General features: G+C 53.5%; 1 protein-coding gene across 3 annotated transcripts; it reads left to right on the top strand.

Annotated features, from left to right (window-relative positions):
- Positions 1-26: 26 nt before the first annotated feature.
- On the top strand, positions 27-11,982 carry PGBD5 (piggyBac transposable element derived 5). 3 transcript variants are annotated; one of them, XM_081824255.1, is made up of 5 exons: positions 27-620; positions 3,037-3,234; positions 8,463-8,568; positions 9,898-10,114; positions 10,973-11,982. In XM_081824255.1, the coding sequence occupies exons 1-4, from the start codon at positions 515-517 to the stop codon at positions 10,091-10,093; spliced, it is 606 nt and encodes a 201-aa protein (XP_081680381.1). In that variant the 5' UTR covers positions 27-514; the 3' UTR covers positions 10,094-10,114; positions 10,973-11,982. The 3 variants fall into 3 exon arrangements, with proteins under 3 accessions (XP_081680381.1, XP_081680380.1, XP_081680379.1); XM_081824254.1 differs by having other exon boundaries at positions 10,314-11,982; XM_081824253.1 differs by having other exon boundaries at positions 9,898-11,982.
- Positions 11,983-16,118: the final 4,136 nt, after the last annotated feature.

Here is a 16,118-nt window from a genome sequence, read left to right as displayed (position 1 = left end):
CCCCCCCCCCCCCCGCCAAAAAACAACTGTATTCAAATGGAAAGTACACGGACCAGTTTATCCTTACAGGTACGGTAGTCTTAAACTTTTATTTATTGTAAACTGAAGTCCCTTCCATGCTTCCGAACTGTTTGCACTGACCTCATTCATTACTTGTAATAGTCTGACCCTTTTCTTCTCTACCTTGACATGTCCAAACCTCGAAGTCCTGGCCGGACCCACCAGCTGCCTAGGCTGCAGGGTGGCCTTGGGAGTGACCTGGGGCCTCTGCGGGCTGAGGAGGTGATGGGGTGGTAGGGGCTGCCGAACCAGTGGCTCAAGGGAGAGGTGGCTTTCCCACCCATTTTTGGCCCAGCGAGGGCAGCCTGTACTTCCCGAAGCTTTGGGCCCCAGCCTGACACTCCGTGAGCTCACGGACCCCTGTGTGTTTCTGTTCAAGATTTACGTCCACCTGAAGGAAGGCGGGGGCCCCGATGGGCTGGACGCACTGAAGAATAAGCCCCAGCTGCACAGCATGGTGGCCCGAAGTCTGTGCCGGAATGCGGCAGGCAAGAACTACATCATCTTCACGGGGCCCAGCATCACCAGCCTGACCTTGTTTGAGGAGCTGGAAAAGCAAGGTTTGTTGTGTGGCGAGCCAGTCCCAGCGTGGCCGCCGCCCCCCTGGAGAAGTGGTGGGGAGGTCTGGGGGGTGCAGGTGCGTAGCGACCAGCACGGCCCACAGACCACTGCGGCCAGGAGGGAACACAGCGGTTTCAGCCCGCGGTGTGCCTGCCACGTACCTGGACCCTGCCGGGCACCAGAGATCTGAGGGCACGCCTGCCTCGGGCTCACACTCTGCCCAGGGCACCTTTGTGTCCTTCCCTGTGAGACCGGGGCCATTCCAGCGGTTCTCCCGGTGTCTTTGTCCATTCGGGCTGCTCTCACAAAGTACCTCAGATTGGGCGGCTTATAAACAGCAGGTATTTATTCCTTACAGTTCTAGAGGCCAGAAGTCCAAGATCAGGACGCCAGCCCTAGAAGGGCCTCTTCCAGGTTGCAGACCTCCCATGACGTGATGGAAGCGACAGGAAGCTCTCTGGGGTCCCTTTTCTTGAGGGCACTCCTCCCATTCACGAGGGCTCCACCCCCACGACCCAGGCCCCTCCCAGAGGCCCCGCCTCCTAACAGCCTCCCCTGGGGCATGAGGCTTTCCGCAGAGGAATTTGGGGGGAACGCACACATTTGCTCTGTAGCGCCTAGATGCCGCTCCTGCGAAGGCCCGGAAGTCTGGACTCAGCCCCCACCTATGATGTGGGCGCTCAGGCTGACAAGGACATCACAGAGAATTATGTAGATTAATACAGGCTCCAGGGCAGTGGGCCTCAGAAAATTCTTAGTATCCCTGGTGCTGAGATGCTTTGTTCATCGGTTGAAAGATTGGGAAGCCTTTGCGGCTCTGGCAGAAATGGGGCTGGAGAAAAAGCTCTGGACTGAGTCAGGGAGCCCGAGAGCAGGCTGCTTATCCTTTGCTTTTTCCCACATTTTTGGGGGATTTATATCTAGTCCACTCGGGAGAAACATTAAAAGCCTCTGCTCCGCTATGGCAGCCACTGGAATTGCAGACCTATTGCTGAGCAATGGATCAGACATCTGGCCTTAAAATCCTCTCGAGTCATAGGGAGCCAGCACCTTCTGACCTTGACCTCCGCCACGGCAAGGATGAAGCAGCCGCTGGACTTGGTGCTCTGCTGGCCCTGCTGGGTCTTACTCCTCTGCGAGGTCCAGTCCCCGACAGAGCTCTGGACAGGGGTTTACCTGTGGGGAGAACTCAGGGTGGAGAGGTCAGACTATGTGAAGAGGGGCCGTGGAAGTCAAGGTGGAGAAAATTGGCCCTCATGTGTGTTACCAGCCACGTGGGAAGAATGAGGGTGTGGTGAGAACCTGGGCTGCCATCCCTGCCCGCCTAGTCCAGTCCCGGGGTGGGTGCGTGGCCATGAAGCCCTGGGGTACCTGGAACTGCCTTGGGGTGCAGATGCAGGGATGAGGGAAGCATGCACGCGGTTACAGAACGTTTCAGGTTACTGACGATAGGGTGTCAGTGTTCGGCGGACTTCAGTCTTTCACTGAAGACCCTGAGGATGAGACCGTCCCCAGTGACTTCAGTCAAAAGGGCCGCTTCACGCCCCCTGCAGGCATCCAGACTGGAGCTGGCTGCAGGGAGAAGCAGGCTCCCCGTGGCCCGCTCAGTGGGGCAGGCCTGTGCGTGGGGAGGGCCAGGAAAGGCCTCGAGCCCAGGGCGGAATTTAGCGAGGTCTCCTTGTTCACACTGGCCTGTGCTCACAATCCCGCCTGCCCCCATGGAAGCTTCTGTGCATTAAAGGCCACACTGTCGCCCCTCCCTCGAGAGGCTTTACGTTCAGAGGCAGGACGCTGTCCTGGCGCATATTGCTTGGTGATTCTTTCCTCTGCATTTAACTTACCTCCAAGGGGACGGGGGCTCCGTCCTGCACGCTGCCTCTGGGTACTGTGCACGCAAGCACAGGGCGGGGCCTGTGGCTTGTCCAGTCTTGGCCAGAGTGTTAGGGGGTCATAACTGTGGTCAGGCTTGGACAGCAGACAGACCTGTGCTTAATCCCTGCCTTGCCCTCCTAGCTGGAAGCCTGGGGGCCTCTTGGAGCTGTAGTTCTTCTTCTGTAATGTGGGTAGGATAACATGGGTGCAGAAGTTTCCAGAAGTTTATAGAAGCAGATGGGATGAGGGGTGCACATGCTCAGCGCTGTGAGCGCTGTAACGACGAGACTCCCGTTGGTACTGCCAATTCACTGCTCATGTGATGGTCTCGTGTGTCATCTTAAAGGTACTTACAGAAGTCCTGGGAGAGATAGCACCTTCGGGATAGAAGTCCCCGAACTGTAGCAGTCTCCTCTACGGGGACTTCTAGGGGGCCCGTCTCCCAAGCGTCAGCCTCAGAACGGGGCAGTCCCGTCCTCCACGCCGGTGTGCGCGGGCTGTCCGTGACCGTGTGGACACGGATTTGTGTCCCTCTCCCCGCAGACATTTACTGCTGCGGCCTGCTCAGCTCCAGGAAGAGTGACTGCACCGGCCTGCCCCTGTCTATGCTGACGAGCCCGGCCACCCCCCCAGCCCGGGGCCAGCACCGCATCAAGATGAAGGGGAACATGTCTCTGATCTGCTGGTACAACAAAGGGCACTTCCGCTTCCTGACCAATGCCTACTCGCCGGTGCAGCAAGGTGGGGCCCCGGGGGGACTCTGCAGCTCTGGTGTTGGGTAGCCCCCGTTCCCCAGCACTCACCACACCACATCCGACAGGGATGGGAGGTGGGCAGGAGCTACCGGGGCCCGCGGGCCGCCAGCTCAGCGTGGCTTGCCAGCTGGGAGAGAAGCCACGGCGGCGGGCTTTGTGGGTCCCCCGGCTTGTGCGTGGCCACGGTGAGTGGCCGTGTTCGAACGGCATTTCCCCGATCACTTGATCATCTAGGAGTCTTTGAAGAATCTGTTCTGATGGGAGGGGAAAATATCCACTGTTTTATCACTTTGGCGTCGTTCTTCGAGGTTACCCACTGGTGTTTTGGGGCGTTCAGGTGATTCTGTCATTAATCTTCCTGGGGGTTTAGAATCCATTCATAACAAAGGGATTTACTTAGCAAGGATTCTATAGTTAAAGTAGCTACAGCTGAAACACTTGTAAACTGCTGAAAAGGGAAATGGAAATGACAGTGGGGCACTTTACAGAAATATTTGCATTTACATAGTGTATTTGAAAATCCCCTGTATTCCTTTATTATTAAGACATCTTTCCTCTTCTGAAGGAACTCTGTAGGGGGCTCAGTTGTGGGGGAGGAGTGTGGGGGCATGTATGTGGGTGTGTGTGTGGTGTATCTCTGTGATGTGTACGTTTGTGGGGGGGCTGCTTAATTAACGTCTGCTGTTCATTTATTCTATCCCTCACCCCCTGCACACACACCTAAGTCACATTATGTTTCAGTGGAGATTAGAATCCAGGGACGCAAGCCTATGGGACTTAGGTGTAGAGAGCTATAGAAACCTCCAGGGCTGTGTGAAGGGCCCTTAGAGGAAATGTTTGGAATTGACCTTGCAAGCCGAAGGTGGGACTTTGAATTGGACTTCCGTACTCTCCTGATTGGGCAAGAGCATTCACGGGGAGAAAGTTCGGGAAGAGGTTGTAGGAGCTGCCTCCCACCAAATTGTGCATAACAAATTATAAATTATGCAATACGATTTAAGATGACAAAACCTTAAAACCCCAATCTCAAGGTTTGAGAGCCTTAAATCCGTCACCAAGGGAACCAGCAAAGAGGATATTGCTGGGGAAGAAAAAAATTGGTAGGCTTGATCTTTAAATATGCCAAAATTTAGCGTTTGTGTTTCTTTCAGTTGTAGTTTCCATTTCTAAAGTACTCTAAATCACAAAATCCTGGGCACCTGGGTGATTCAGTCGGTGAAGCATCTGCCTTGGGCTCAGGTCAGGATCCCAGGGTCCTGGAATCGAGCCTGACATTGGGCTCCCTGCTCAGTGAGGAGCCTCCTTCTCCCCTCCCCTCTGCCCCTTACCCTGGCTCATGCTCTCTCTCTCTCTCATGCTCTCTCAAATAAATAAATAAATAAATAAAATCACAAATTCCCAAATTTTAGACTCCCTTAAAATTCCCAGAAAGTATGCCTCAGCCCCTCTGGCAGCACCCCTAGGGTGGGTGGCCCAGACACCCATGAACCAGGCCTGCTTGGGAGCAGAAGCACCCGGAGGCAGGGAGGCGGTGTGGAGAGCTCAGGCTGGCCCCTCTCTCCTCCCCATGGGGGATTCCTTTCACTAGTCCACATCTTAGAGTGTTTGGTTTTGTCTGGTTTTTTTTTTAATGAAGGGAGATATTTTTCCTTTCAATGTACTTTCATTTTTTAAAATGTCGTAATTTTTCTGCACCCTCATTAATGATCCATTTTTTATATGAATAATGTAGTGAATATTTCCATACATTTGGGAATATCTTTGATCATTTCCTCAAAATAAATCTGAGAGTAGAGTAGCTGGCCCAGAGGGTCTGAACATTTTGAAGGCTTTTGATGACATGTTGTCGAAAGACCGTTCTTAACACTGTGACGGGCTATGAGAGGACCCATACTCCTCCTGCGTTTACCAACACGTTTTTTCCCCTAAATTTGTCAATCTGGGGGGTGAAAATGCTACAGAATTTTAAATCTAAATTGCATGACTACTGGAGAGGTTGCGCATCTCTTTGTGAATTTGTTGGCCAATTTTCAGTGATTTCTTCGTGTTCTCTTCAGTTTGTCCTTTGAGATGCTTGTCTTGTTGAAAGCAAATTTTATGTGTATAATAGGCAAGTGTTTTTCTGGATTTGTTTTACTTTTGCTTTTATTTATGATTAGTATTTTTAAACCTAAAATTGTTTTTCCTTCTGCACGGGCAGATCTGTTGGTCACATTCTTTGTTCTTACAAGAGCTTTGGAAGTCCCTGCTTTGTGCCAAGGCTGAATGAGTGTAAGATCACCTGCTTGTCATATAGTGTGATTTTGTGCTCTTTACAGTAATCCTCTGGCATCAGTTGGGTTTTTACTCTTTTTTTTTTTTTTTTTTTTAATTAAGTGGCAAGGGTTGGCTGACCAAGCAGGCCTGCCTCCGTGCCTGAACCATTTATAGAAAAACTCTTTTTCTACTTTTTAAAAATATCACCCAGAGGATGAAGTCTCAAATATTGTAAAGACTGCCTTTCAGCTTTAGACTCTCTCGTGCTGTGATCATATATATATATATACACACGCTCTTCTAAAAGTTGAGTAGAATTTCCAATTTTAGTAAATATATAACTGGTTAGGAACATTTTAGGAATCGGTTTATTATTTCTTCTGGATTCTAAGGAAAAACGTCCCTTCTTTCAGAGAGCGTGAGCATGTGCACAGGTTTCTTAAAAGTCACATTTCCAGGGATATCCGTATGGAGAACCCAACCCTTCTGCTTGCCTTCTGAAATCCGTTTTGGATCTGTCCTCTCCCTACCAGAGTCCTGGCCCACCTGGGGTTCAGGCTCCATGAGACCGATGCGCACACACAACGCGGGTGTAGGACTGAGTCAGGGCTTGACTCATTCAGCTTCACGGAGTGGCAGAACGAACGTCAGCCATGCCACAAATAGCCTTGGGAGGTGGTGGACGGGGCTGCCACCGCGCGTGAGCACACATGTTTCTCCCACCTGGTCTGCTCGATCTCGTGGTGCTGCAGAGGTATCTCGTGTGTGCACGGAGATCCCACACAGCTGCGAATGCGCAGGGTTCGCCCAGGGCACCTTTGGGCCGCGTACAGGTGACGTCAGCAACACCAGTAAATATCAGCCTCTTGTCAACCTGTCCCATGTCCAAGCTTGTTGGTCCTCAGAAAAGGATATTACGGGACATTTCTAGCTGGAATAGTATCTCAAAATCCAAAATATCACCAGGGACGAGGGTGATTTATAAAATGGGGGAAATGCTCAAGCAGATGAGCGCAGACCTGGGGTTTGAAGCCACTCTGCTGAGATTTCCAGCAGAAAGCCTCGTAAGTTGACAACCATGAGGAGGATGAGGAGGGAATGAAGGGCTGGAGCAGGTTCCCTGTGGCATTCAAGGAACTATGGCCCCGGCGGTCACCCAGGAGGCCGGAGCTGCAGGCTGTGGGAGCTCCAGGGACGAGGTCGACCCCGAGCCCCTTGGCGCGTGAGCCCAACTCCCTGGAAAGCTGGGTGACTCAGAGCGAGTCACCCTCCACATCTGGGGAAGAACGGAGGGGACTCTGTTCCTGTATAGGGATGATCTGATGCGCCCATATCCACGTGCACTCCGTGGAGCCCTATGGGGCCCGAGCCTCTTTAGATTCAGAGGAAGCTGTAATTTCGGACAAATGAAAACGGAGCTGGGAAACCTGCCCAGGCCTGGGCTCATGTGTGAGACTAGGATGCTTTCCTGATCGGTCTTGGGCTGGGGTGGGGTGGCCGAGGTAAGGGACCAGGAACAGGCATGCTCAGGGGCACCGTTGGAAAGGGACAGCCCTCCTTGGAGGCTGCAGAACATGCCCACCCCGCCTGCGTGGCTGGATCACCAGACAATAGAGCATCTCCATGCAGAGTCCCAGAACCCTCTGGAGAGGAGGAAGCCCCCAGCCTGGGCCTCAAGGCCTTCTGACCCTCCAAGAGCTTTAGGAAATGCATTGCCTGGGCCCCACTCCAGGCCTCCCGAGACCACATCTCTAGGGGTGGGGCCCTGCCAACCTCAAGTTCTCCGGGGACTTCTCGGTGTGAAAAACCAGTATCTGGGGGCATGGCTGGGGGACAGGGACCAAAAGAAACAAAGATCCCAGCTCAGGGCTCAGTCTGTGCAAATGGATCCCTACACTCCTGTCTCCTGCAGGTCCCTTGGTGAGCGGGCAGGAGACACGCTAGGTGAAGCCCCTTATGCCTGCAGGGGATACCCCTCTTGTACTTCACCATATCCATTCAAGTAGCACGAAAACTTCGCACTCCTTTAGACTGATCCCTTTTGAAAAACACACTCCAAAAAACAGTGTTGTTCTCATAATCACATGATGCTGTGGGGGGGAGGCTGGTCAAAGGAGATGGTAGCAAATCCCAGCCAAACCTGAGCGCACACGGCTCCTCGGACAAAAGCGTTCTTCCACGTCTTCCGCGTCATGTCTGGAGGGCAGCTGTGGGCCTGTGGGGCGGGTCTTGGAAACGCGGTGGTCCCGCAGCGGTTTGGGCAGCAGGGTGAGGAGGGCTAACTGATCTCTTTCTGCTCCTCGCACCCCGATCAGTGGGCAGTACCCCTGGACACCTTCCCATTTGCATTTAGTAGAGCAAAGGCATTTGAAGGCCTGGGGTTGGGGTGGGGGGCAGAGTTTCCAGGAGCGGCAGGATGCAAAAGGCATTTTCCCTCCCTTAGTCCACAGGGCCCCCCAGAAGTTCTGGGATGCATGGAAGGGGGAACCTGGGGCTTGTTGGGTGGGGGGCTCCTCGTTCTTCTGGATCTGTAACTCCGCCCTTCTGCAGTGATGGAGGCAGGCAGAGGAGGCAGAAAGGACTCGAGCGCTCCCTGACCTCGGCAGCCTTCGTGTGCGGAGGGAGGAGGTGGGGAGAGTGAGTCCTGCATCTCCCCTTTGCTCTCTGAAGGCCCTGCCAGGTGCGGCGCCCTCCCCGGTGTCACTTAAAGCCACCTTTGGGCCCGCCATCACCCCGCGTGCCCGCAGCACCCCTACGCACTCACCTAACTTTATGTTCTCAAGTCCTCGGAAGCTTTTAGGGACTGGTGTCCATCTTCTCCCCCTCGCCCTCCCCCCTTCCCCCTCGGGTCCCAGTTGCATGGCAGCACGGCCAGGCAGGGTGGAGCTAGGACCTTCGTCAGCGGGCGTGTGCAGGAGACGGTTCGGGAGGGGGTGTGAGCTTCTCTCTCCTCCGCAGGAGTGATCATCAAGAGGAAGAGTGGGGAGATCCCCTGCCCCTTGGCCGTGGAGGCGTTTGCTGCCCACCTTAGCTACATCTGCAAGTACGATGACAAGTACAGCAAGTGAGTGAACAGGCGGCTCATAGCCACGGGAAGGCTCCTGCGGTCTCGCGGGCGCGGAATAGAGGTTGCTGGGTGCTCAGGAGCCCCCCAGCTTCAGAATGAACAGAACAAGCCCCTGGGAGACAAAATCCTGAGCCCCCGTCCTGGCCTTCTGGGCTTGCCCGTGCAGCCCCCTCCCGTCCGGGCGCCCTGCCTCCTCCCCCGCCACCCTTGCCCTGAGGTGCCCTTCCTTCCACTCACTTGGGTCTAGCCTGCACCCTCCGTCCCCCGGCTGGACTGCCCTCCGCCCGTCCCTCACAGCTGCGGCCCATCACACTGAGCCCTGGTTTCCAGCGCAGGTTACATAATTCTTTCCACTCTGGATGCCCGGAGCAGGTGCACACCCCCAGCGCTGTAACAGGAACTCAAGAAGCGATTGCTGGTGAACCTGAGTGTGACTATTAATTGCCAGGGTCGAGCCTCACAACCTAGAACAAAGTTGGAGTAACCCCAAAGACAGGTGGGCGTTTACTCAGCCCGCTTGGAGGGGAATCTGCTGGACTTCATGGCAAAGAGAGAAAACCGAGGACCCAGTTCTCCCTGGAAAACTGAGCCTAGGTTTGGAGGGGAGCCCCACTCCATTGGGAGTCCTTGAGCAAATGTTTATTGCACACCAGGTGTGTGCTCAGCACCTGCTGATTCCATGCGGTTACTACAAAGAAATCCGCATTGATTTAATAGACACGTTCAGGACCGCTCTGGGCTGCTGGTGGTGAGGATACTGACCCTCAAACACTCCTCAGTCCGGTGCAGAGACAAAGATGTGATGGAGGATACAGTGCAGGGATGAGTCCTAAGTTGGGCTGGCCCTGGAGGGGCCTCCCTGAGGTGACATCCGTCCTGGACCTGAAGGGAAGGCGGGGGTGGCAAAGAGACGTGCACTCGGGAGGAGGGGACACATTGCAGACGCCTGCAGCTGAGGGTGAACTTGCCCTTGGGACGTGGAGGCAGTTCAGTGTGCCTGGGACACGGCGTCCGAGGAGGGCGCTGGGCAAAGCTCGGGTTGGAGCTTCTGAGCCTCGCCAGGGAAGGCCTGGCTCCCCATTCCAGCATCTCCTCCAGCGACTCCACTCCCACCCAGTCCTCTGATAGGAATGGTTTTCATCTTAGTCCCAGGTCAAGTTCAGTGTGACAGGGCCTCAGCGGGAGCCGGCCCCCAGCCTGCCGCCCACCCCCGCAGCTCCTCGGTAGCAGCACTGGCCATGATGAGGCCCTTTGGGACCATCCCCCCCTGACGCGGGCGCCCGTGAACCCCTGGGGTCAGCCTCTCTTATCCCTCTGTCCTTGTAGGTATTTCATTTCTCATAAACCGAACAAGACGTGGCAGCAGGTGTTCTGGTTCGCCATCAGCATTGCCATCAACAACGCCTACATCCTCTACAAGATGTCCGACGCCTACCACGTGACGAGGTACAGCCGGGCGCAGTTTGGCGAGAGACTGGTGCGGGAGCTGCTGGGCCTGGAGGAGGCCTCGCCAGCCCAGTGATGCGGCCGCGGCCGGGCTCAGGTGAGGACCAGGTCCGGGAGGCCGGAGGAGGGAGAGAGCCTGCCGTTCTGACCTGCCCAGCCGGAGCCCTGGGCGCCCCCGGGGGGAGGGGGTGGGCCCGGAGGGGCGCCCCCGGCCTCCGCAGGGCCCGGGGTGGGCCTGGTCAGACGACGGCTGCTCTCCCGGTTCCCCTTCAAAGAAGAGCACGTCCTCCCTCCAGAAGCCGCCCACCCGGTGCCGGGACGGGCGCCGCACCCAGACTCTACGTGCGGCCCGGGCGCTGCCGGTGGCCTTTGCCCAGCGGGGCGCCGCATCCTCGGGACACCCGTGGAGCTCACCTCGGCACGGGGGCCCGGGAAGGCTGTCGCCACCAGAGGCGCCGGGGACAGGATGAGCCGTAGCGTGTTCCGCTAGAAGGGCCTGCTCTGTGAGGGTGTAAAGACGTGTGTGAACTGGTTCCCCCTCGTGCCGTGTCTGCAGGTGACCGGAAGCGAGCGGGTCGCGCTGAGGCGGTCGGGCGTGTGCGGGAGACCAGAGCGTTCTCTGGCACTTGCCTCGTGCAAGCCACTTAGAACGGGTCTCCTAGGACAAGAAACACAAACTGGGCCATGAAAATGCAGGGATGCAATGGGGGGAGCGGTTGCCCGTTCTGATTAATAAATGAGGCGTCCCTACTCACTTCATTTCTCTGGCTGGTGGCCCGGCGGGGGGGCGGGGGGGCGGGGGGGGGGGAGGGGAAATGCCAACAGAACCGCAGTGATGTGTGATGCTATTTTTTATTTTTAAATATATCTTCAGGTTATTTTCTTACTGTTGCTTAAGATCTTCTGTAAAAGGAAAATACCCCCCTTCTTTTCCACCCCCTCCCCCCCACCGCAGCCGTGACTCCTTGCATGAGCACAGTTCGGCATTCCAGGCCCTGTGACTGTACTGGGGCCGGAGGGGGCAGCTGGCTTCCTGAACGGACGTGGTTCCACTCCATCAAGGATCCCGGGGGGGAGTGGGGGGGTCTGTGGGCCTTACGCTTTGTCACAGATGTTGCCATTGGCAGAATTCCTTGTTTCGAAAACGTGTAGCATCGCTGAAGCAAACAACAAGAGGACGCTTGCTCCCCCACCCCGGCCTCGGCCCCGTGTGCGGTGACCTGGTGGTGTCTACCCCTGTCTGCCCTCGGGGCCCTGTGGCCGGCACACCCGAGCCCTGTGATGGGCCGGGGCCCCCAGCTCCGTCGGGTGTGATGTCCCGCAGGGCCGGGGGCTCCCTCATCCGGGGACCGAGAGCTGCACGTCCGGCAATCAGCAGCAAGGGCTCCGCTGACTTCCCACAGCCTCCGGGGCTCCTTGGGAACCGCGGTCCGCGTGTCTCCGGGGGAGGCCTCAGCCCGGCTCGCGCACTGGCCTGACCATCCCCCACAGACGAGAAACAGTGACTTCTGGAGTTACGTGATCCCCCTGCACCCCAATTTATGTAGCCCCCTCATTTTTTACAAATGCAAAATCTATTCTACTCAGGCTTTGGGACTTTCTTCCTTGTTCATACTCTGTTGATTCCATGTGTCGCTGGCAGCATGCTCCCCAGCTCCATGTCATTTCCGCATCCTAGGTTCATGAGGACCCCCCAACGCCCTGTGGTTTGAATTCGACGCCACGGATTGTAGGCCACATTTTCAATTGTGTTTCAGAACACCTTTGCCGTATCCTTTAATTGGATTGAAAGCACTTTTACCACATGGAGAAATATATTTTTAATTTGTGACGCTTTTCTACGAGGTCCACTCTTTCTGAGTCTAATGTGTTTCCAACACTTGGGGAGACTCTGATGAAAGCTGATGAATTTTCTTTTCTGTCCAAATAAGTAAAGGAAAAAATAAAAGTCTATTTAGATGCTGATCCTTTGTTAACATGTGGGTTTCTTTCCAATGTTAGGGAAAAAGTATGGGCTACTCTTTTAAGACTTGACTTCTCGTTCTGTCACCTAGTGTGTATGATCTGGGACTGTTTTTAGTATCCTGTACCCTTGAGCAGTTTAAAAAAGAAATTCAGTTAAGTCTTTTTTTTTTTTTTAAGATTTTATTTATTTAGGGGTGCCTGGGTGGCTCAGTCAGTGAAGCATCTGCCTTTGGCTCAAGTCATGATCCCAGGGTCCTGGGATCGAGCCCCACATCAGGCTCCCTGCTCAGCCAGGAGTCTGCTTCTCCCTCTCTCTCTACCTCTCCAACCCCTCTCATGCTCTTTCTCTCTCTCCCTCTCAAATAAATAAATCTTCCAAAAACTTTTTATTTATTTATTTGACAGAGAGAAAGTGCACAGCCGGCCCTGTGAGTACAGCTGTATTCTAGGAGCCTGTGCGGGAGAAAGTCCCCACCTGCCTGCCGAACGGGATTCCTCCTTGTTTCTTCTAGTCGGCATTGTCATCCACATCCACCCAGAGGGGCACCGTTGGGACGGTGGGTGGGTGACTCTGTGTTACCAAGTAATTAGAGGGGGGGGACTTACACCATTTCGGTGCTCTAGGTTTTAAGTGGTAGCCGCCTGTTTTCAGATGAATGCTCGAAGCAGACAGCAACTTCTAGTGGAGCCCCTACAGGGTTGGGAAGAGTTTCTGTCCTTCCAGAAGGAGGAAAAAGTGACGTGGAGTACTTATTAGGAAAACCTGCAACTAGGGGGACCTCACCCCACCGATGTGAGGCTGAGAGCCTTGGGGAATGGCTCCAGTTAAAATCCATCTGGCTCCAGCATCCCCGTGGGTTTGAAGGCCTCAGCTTGACCCTGGATTGGCTGCTTTAGTAGCTGGTCCCTGCTGGTGCCAGGGGAAGGAAGTGCTGTCACCAGAGGGGGGGCTGGCACAGCCCGCGCAAAGGCCGGGAGGCAGGTGGGCACCTGTGCATCCCTGGCCGGTGAGACCTACCTGGGGCCTGCCTCGGCGGCACACGCTCCCCTAGGGGATCGCTTTGCTGCAGGGCCTCAAAAACAGAATAAGGAGCTTCCTGATCCTTGTGGAAAATAAAAGCCTAGAAGCTTCTCCAAAGAAAAGCTCTCTTAGACCAGATGCCCTGAGCTTCATGTGGTTTAGGCCCCAGTCCTAGGACTGCGGCGATAGTCAGAATTAGGTAAGAGAAGCCTTCAGAGAAGGGAACGTGGGTGAGCTTCTGTTTCTATTTGCCGCCTTCCTGATCAGTTTCTTTATTTCATTCACGTTGTCTCTTCTCCCCACACTTCTGCTGCCCCCAAAGCCTCAGTTTTGAACAAGGTCTGACTGTGGTCAATGGAACATTATAATACTAAGGCCATATTTCAAAACTCAGGTGAGTTACATCGGAAAACCTTGGTGTCTGGATCATTCTGGGCAAAGACATCTGGTTTCTTGGCTCCATCAGACAAGGCCCAGCCACCAGAATCAAATGAACTCTACGGTTGTTGCAGAGAAGATCACAGATGCCAGGACAGGGGCTGGGAGGCTCGGGTCATCATGCATGGCCGTGAAGTGCCATTGTCCTCAGGAACCTGGCCTCAGCATCGGGCTGTGAGGGAGGCGAGCAGACCCACCCACGAGGTGGAGGTGGCAGTTGGCTTTGCAGCCCATGCCTCCTCTGGAATTTGGGGCACTTACCCTGGCAGGCACGAGACACCTTGGCATAGGGATGGCATATTCCAGAAAAGACACTAGATATGGCTTTGGCATATTCCAGAAAGGACAGAATCAGCCTCCTCAGAAGGCTGGAGCCAGACTGTATCTGACCAAAAAGTGCCAGTTTGTCATGCAGCCAATTATATGTAAGTGTCTTTGGAAAACACTTGCCCCAAGAGCCAATTATACATGAGTGTTTCTGGAAAGCATGGCACCACGTGTGAGCAACAAGTTAAAAAGTGGTCCTAGTTCTCCCAGAAGTCATAACCCAGCAGAAAGAAAGTTTCTTACAAATACCAACAGGCAGTTACAAAATTTTTATTCCTTCCATTCCCCCTGTGGCTTATACTTGGTTCTATTTTCTCCAAGGAAATAGGGTACTGACCTCTTTCTCCAGCCTGACAACTGGTGTGAGGGTTTGCTTGTCCCCAGTTAACTTCTAACGTCCCACCTCATTCAATAAGAAAGGGTCACGACTTCAAGAAAAGTAGTGGTAGAAAAAATCATTCACTGGGAAGATGAGATTTTAGCTCTTAGCTCTTTCCCTAGCCTTGGCGGTCTTTCTAAAATGCATCTATTCCTCAAAAAATTAAAACCAGCACTACCAGGGGTGCCTGGGTGGCTCCATTAGTAGAGCATGCGGCTCTTGATCTCAGGGTCGTGAGTTCAAGTCCTATGTTGGGCATAGAGATTAAAAGAAAATTGTACTACCGTATGATCTAGCAATTCCACTTCTGGGTATTTATCCACAGAAAATGAAAACACTAATTTGAAAAGGTATGTGCAGTCCTATGTTCACTGCAGCATGATTTACAACAGCCAAGACATGGAAGCAACCTAAGTGTCCATCGATGAATGAGTAGATAAAATATTATATAGCCTTTAAGAAGAATGAAATCCTGCCATTTGTGACAACATGGATGGACCTTGAGGGAATTATGCTAAGTGAAATAAGAGAAAAATACTGGGGGTGCGTGGGTGGCTCAGTTGGTTAAGTGTCTGCCTTCAGCTTAGGTCATGATCCTGGGGTCCTGGGATCGAGCCCCGCATTGGGCTTCCTGCTCGATGGGGGACCTGCTTCTGCCTCTCCCACTGCTACTCCCCCTGCTTGCTCTCTCTCTTTCAAATAAAAAATAATAAATAAAAATAAATTTTAAAAAAGAAAAATACTGTATGATCTCTCTTATATGTGGAACCCAGAAAAAAAAAATATATATATATGTATATAAATTAAGCTCATAGATCTAGAGAACAGATTTGTAGTTGCCAGAGATAGGGGACGGGATGTGGGAGAAATGAGTGAACTGCTTCTTTTTTTTTTTTTTTTAAGATTTTATTTATTTGACAGAGACACAGTGAGAGAGGGAACATAAGCAGGGGGAGTGGGAGAGGGAGAAGCAGGCTTCCCGCAGAGCAGGGAGCCCGATGCGGGGCTCAATCCCAGGACCCTGGGACCATGACCTGAGCCGAAGGCAGATGCTTAACGACTGAGCCACCCAGGTGCCCCACTTTTTTTTTTTTTTAGTTAGATTGATACCAAAAAAATAAAAATGCACTGAGTTTCATAATTGAGAGCTTTCTCCCAGTGAATAGAATGTAGAAGGAATGAACAAAAGAAGGAAGCAGGGTATGTGGTTTCTGTTATTTCAATAGATAAGAAAGAACAGAATGGTTGCATACATTTTTTAAGTGTAAATTTAAGATCTGGAGTTCTGGGATTGTTTCACTGAGGCATTTTGGAGTCACTTTCATCCATTTCAACATAATGCCATACATAGCTTATTGTGGCTCTTTACAGTGTGTCTTACCAGTACTTACCAGTAGAAGGACGGTGTCCAAAGTGAGACAAGTGCTGTACTCGATCCTGTGCCAGACCAGCCATGAGTCCAGGCCTGGCCACCATCCTGCAAGAAGAGACGACCAGTTAGGAGGTCCTGGAGTCGAGGACAGTGGGTCCCTATAGAAACAAGATGGTAGGGGCAGTTGGGAAAACGGGGTGACTAAGTTGGGTGGTGAAGCACTGACTCAGGAGGGAACGTGGCATTTGTCTCCAGACCCCCTAGTCCCCTTTTCCATGTGGTGCATGTCACCAGAAGTCAGGCTTCAGCTCCGTGGGGAGAGCGATTTCCAGCGTCTAGAGCTGCCCAACACTGGGACAGGACTCCAGAGAAAGCAGGGACCCCTCTGCCCGTTGCTGAATGTCTTCCACCGGAGGCAGCTCACGACATCGGAAGGTCCCAGAGGGCGTTCTGTGGGCAGGAGGTGGCCTTAACCCCAGGCTGTGGGCTTGAGCAAGATGCCCCTGCTCGAGAGGAGCAGAAGAGAGCCATGAAGCCAAGCCCTGACTCCCGGCTCCCGGGCGGAGGCTGTTGGTGATGAAGAAGGAACCCAAGTATGA

The sequence above is a fragment of the Leptonychotes weddellii genome, chromosome 6, assembly GCF_054177405.1.
Source record: "Leptonychotes weddellii isolate Sample4059 chromosome 6, ASM5417740v2, whole genome shotgun sequence".
Classification (NCBI taxonomy): Eukaryota; Metazoa; Chordata; class Mammalia; order Carnivora; family Phocidae; genus Leptonychotes; species Leptonychotes weddellii.
This window is presented reverse-complemented; position numbering and strand designations above follow the sequence as displayed.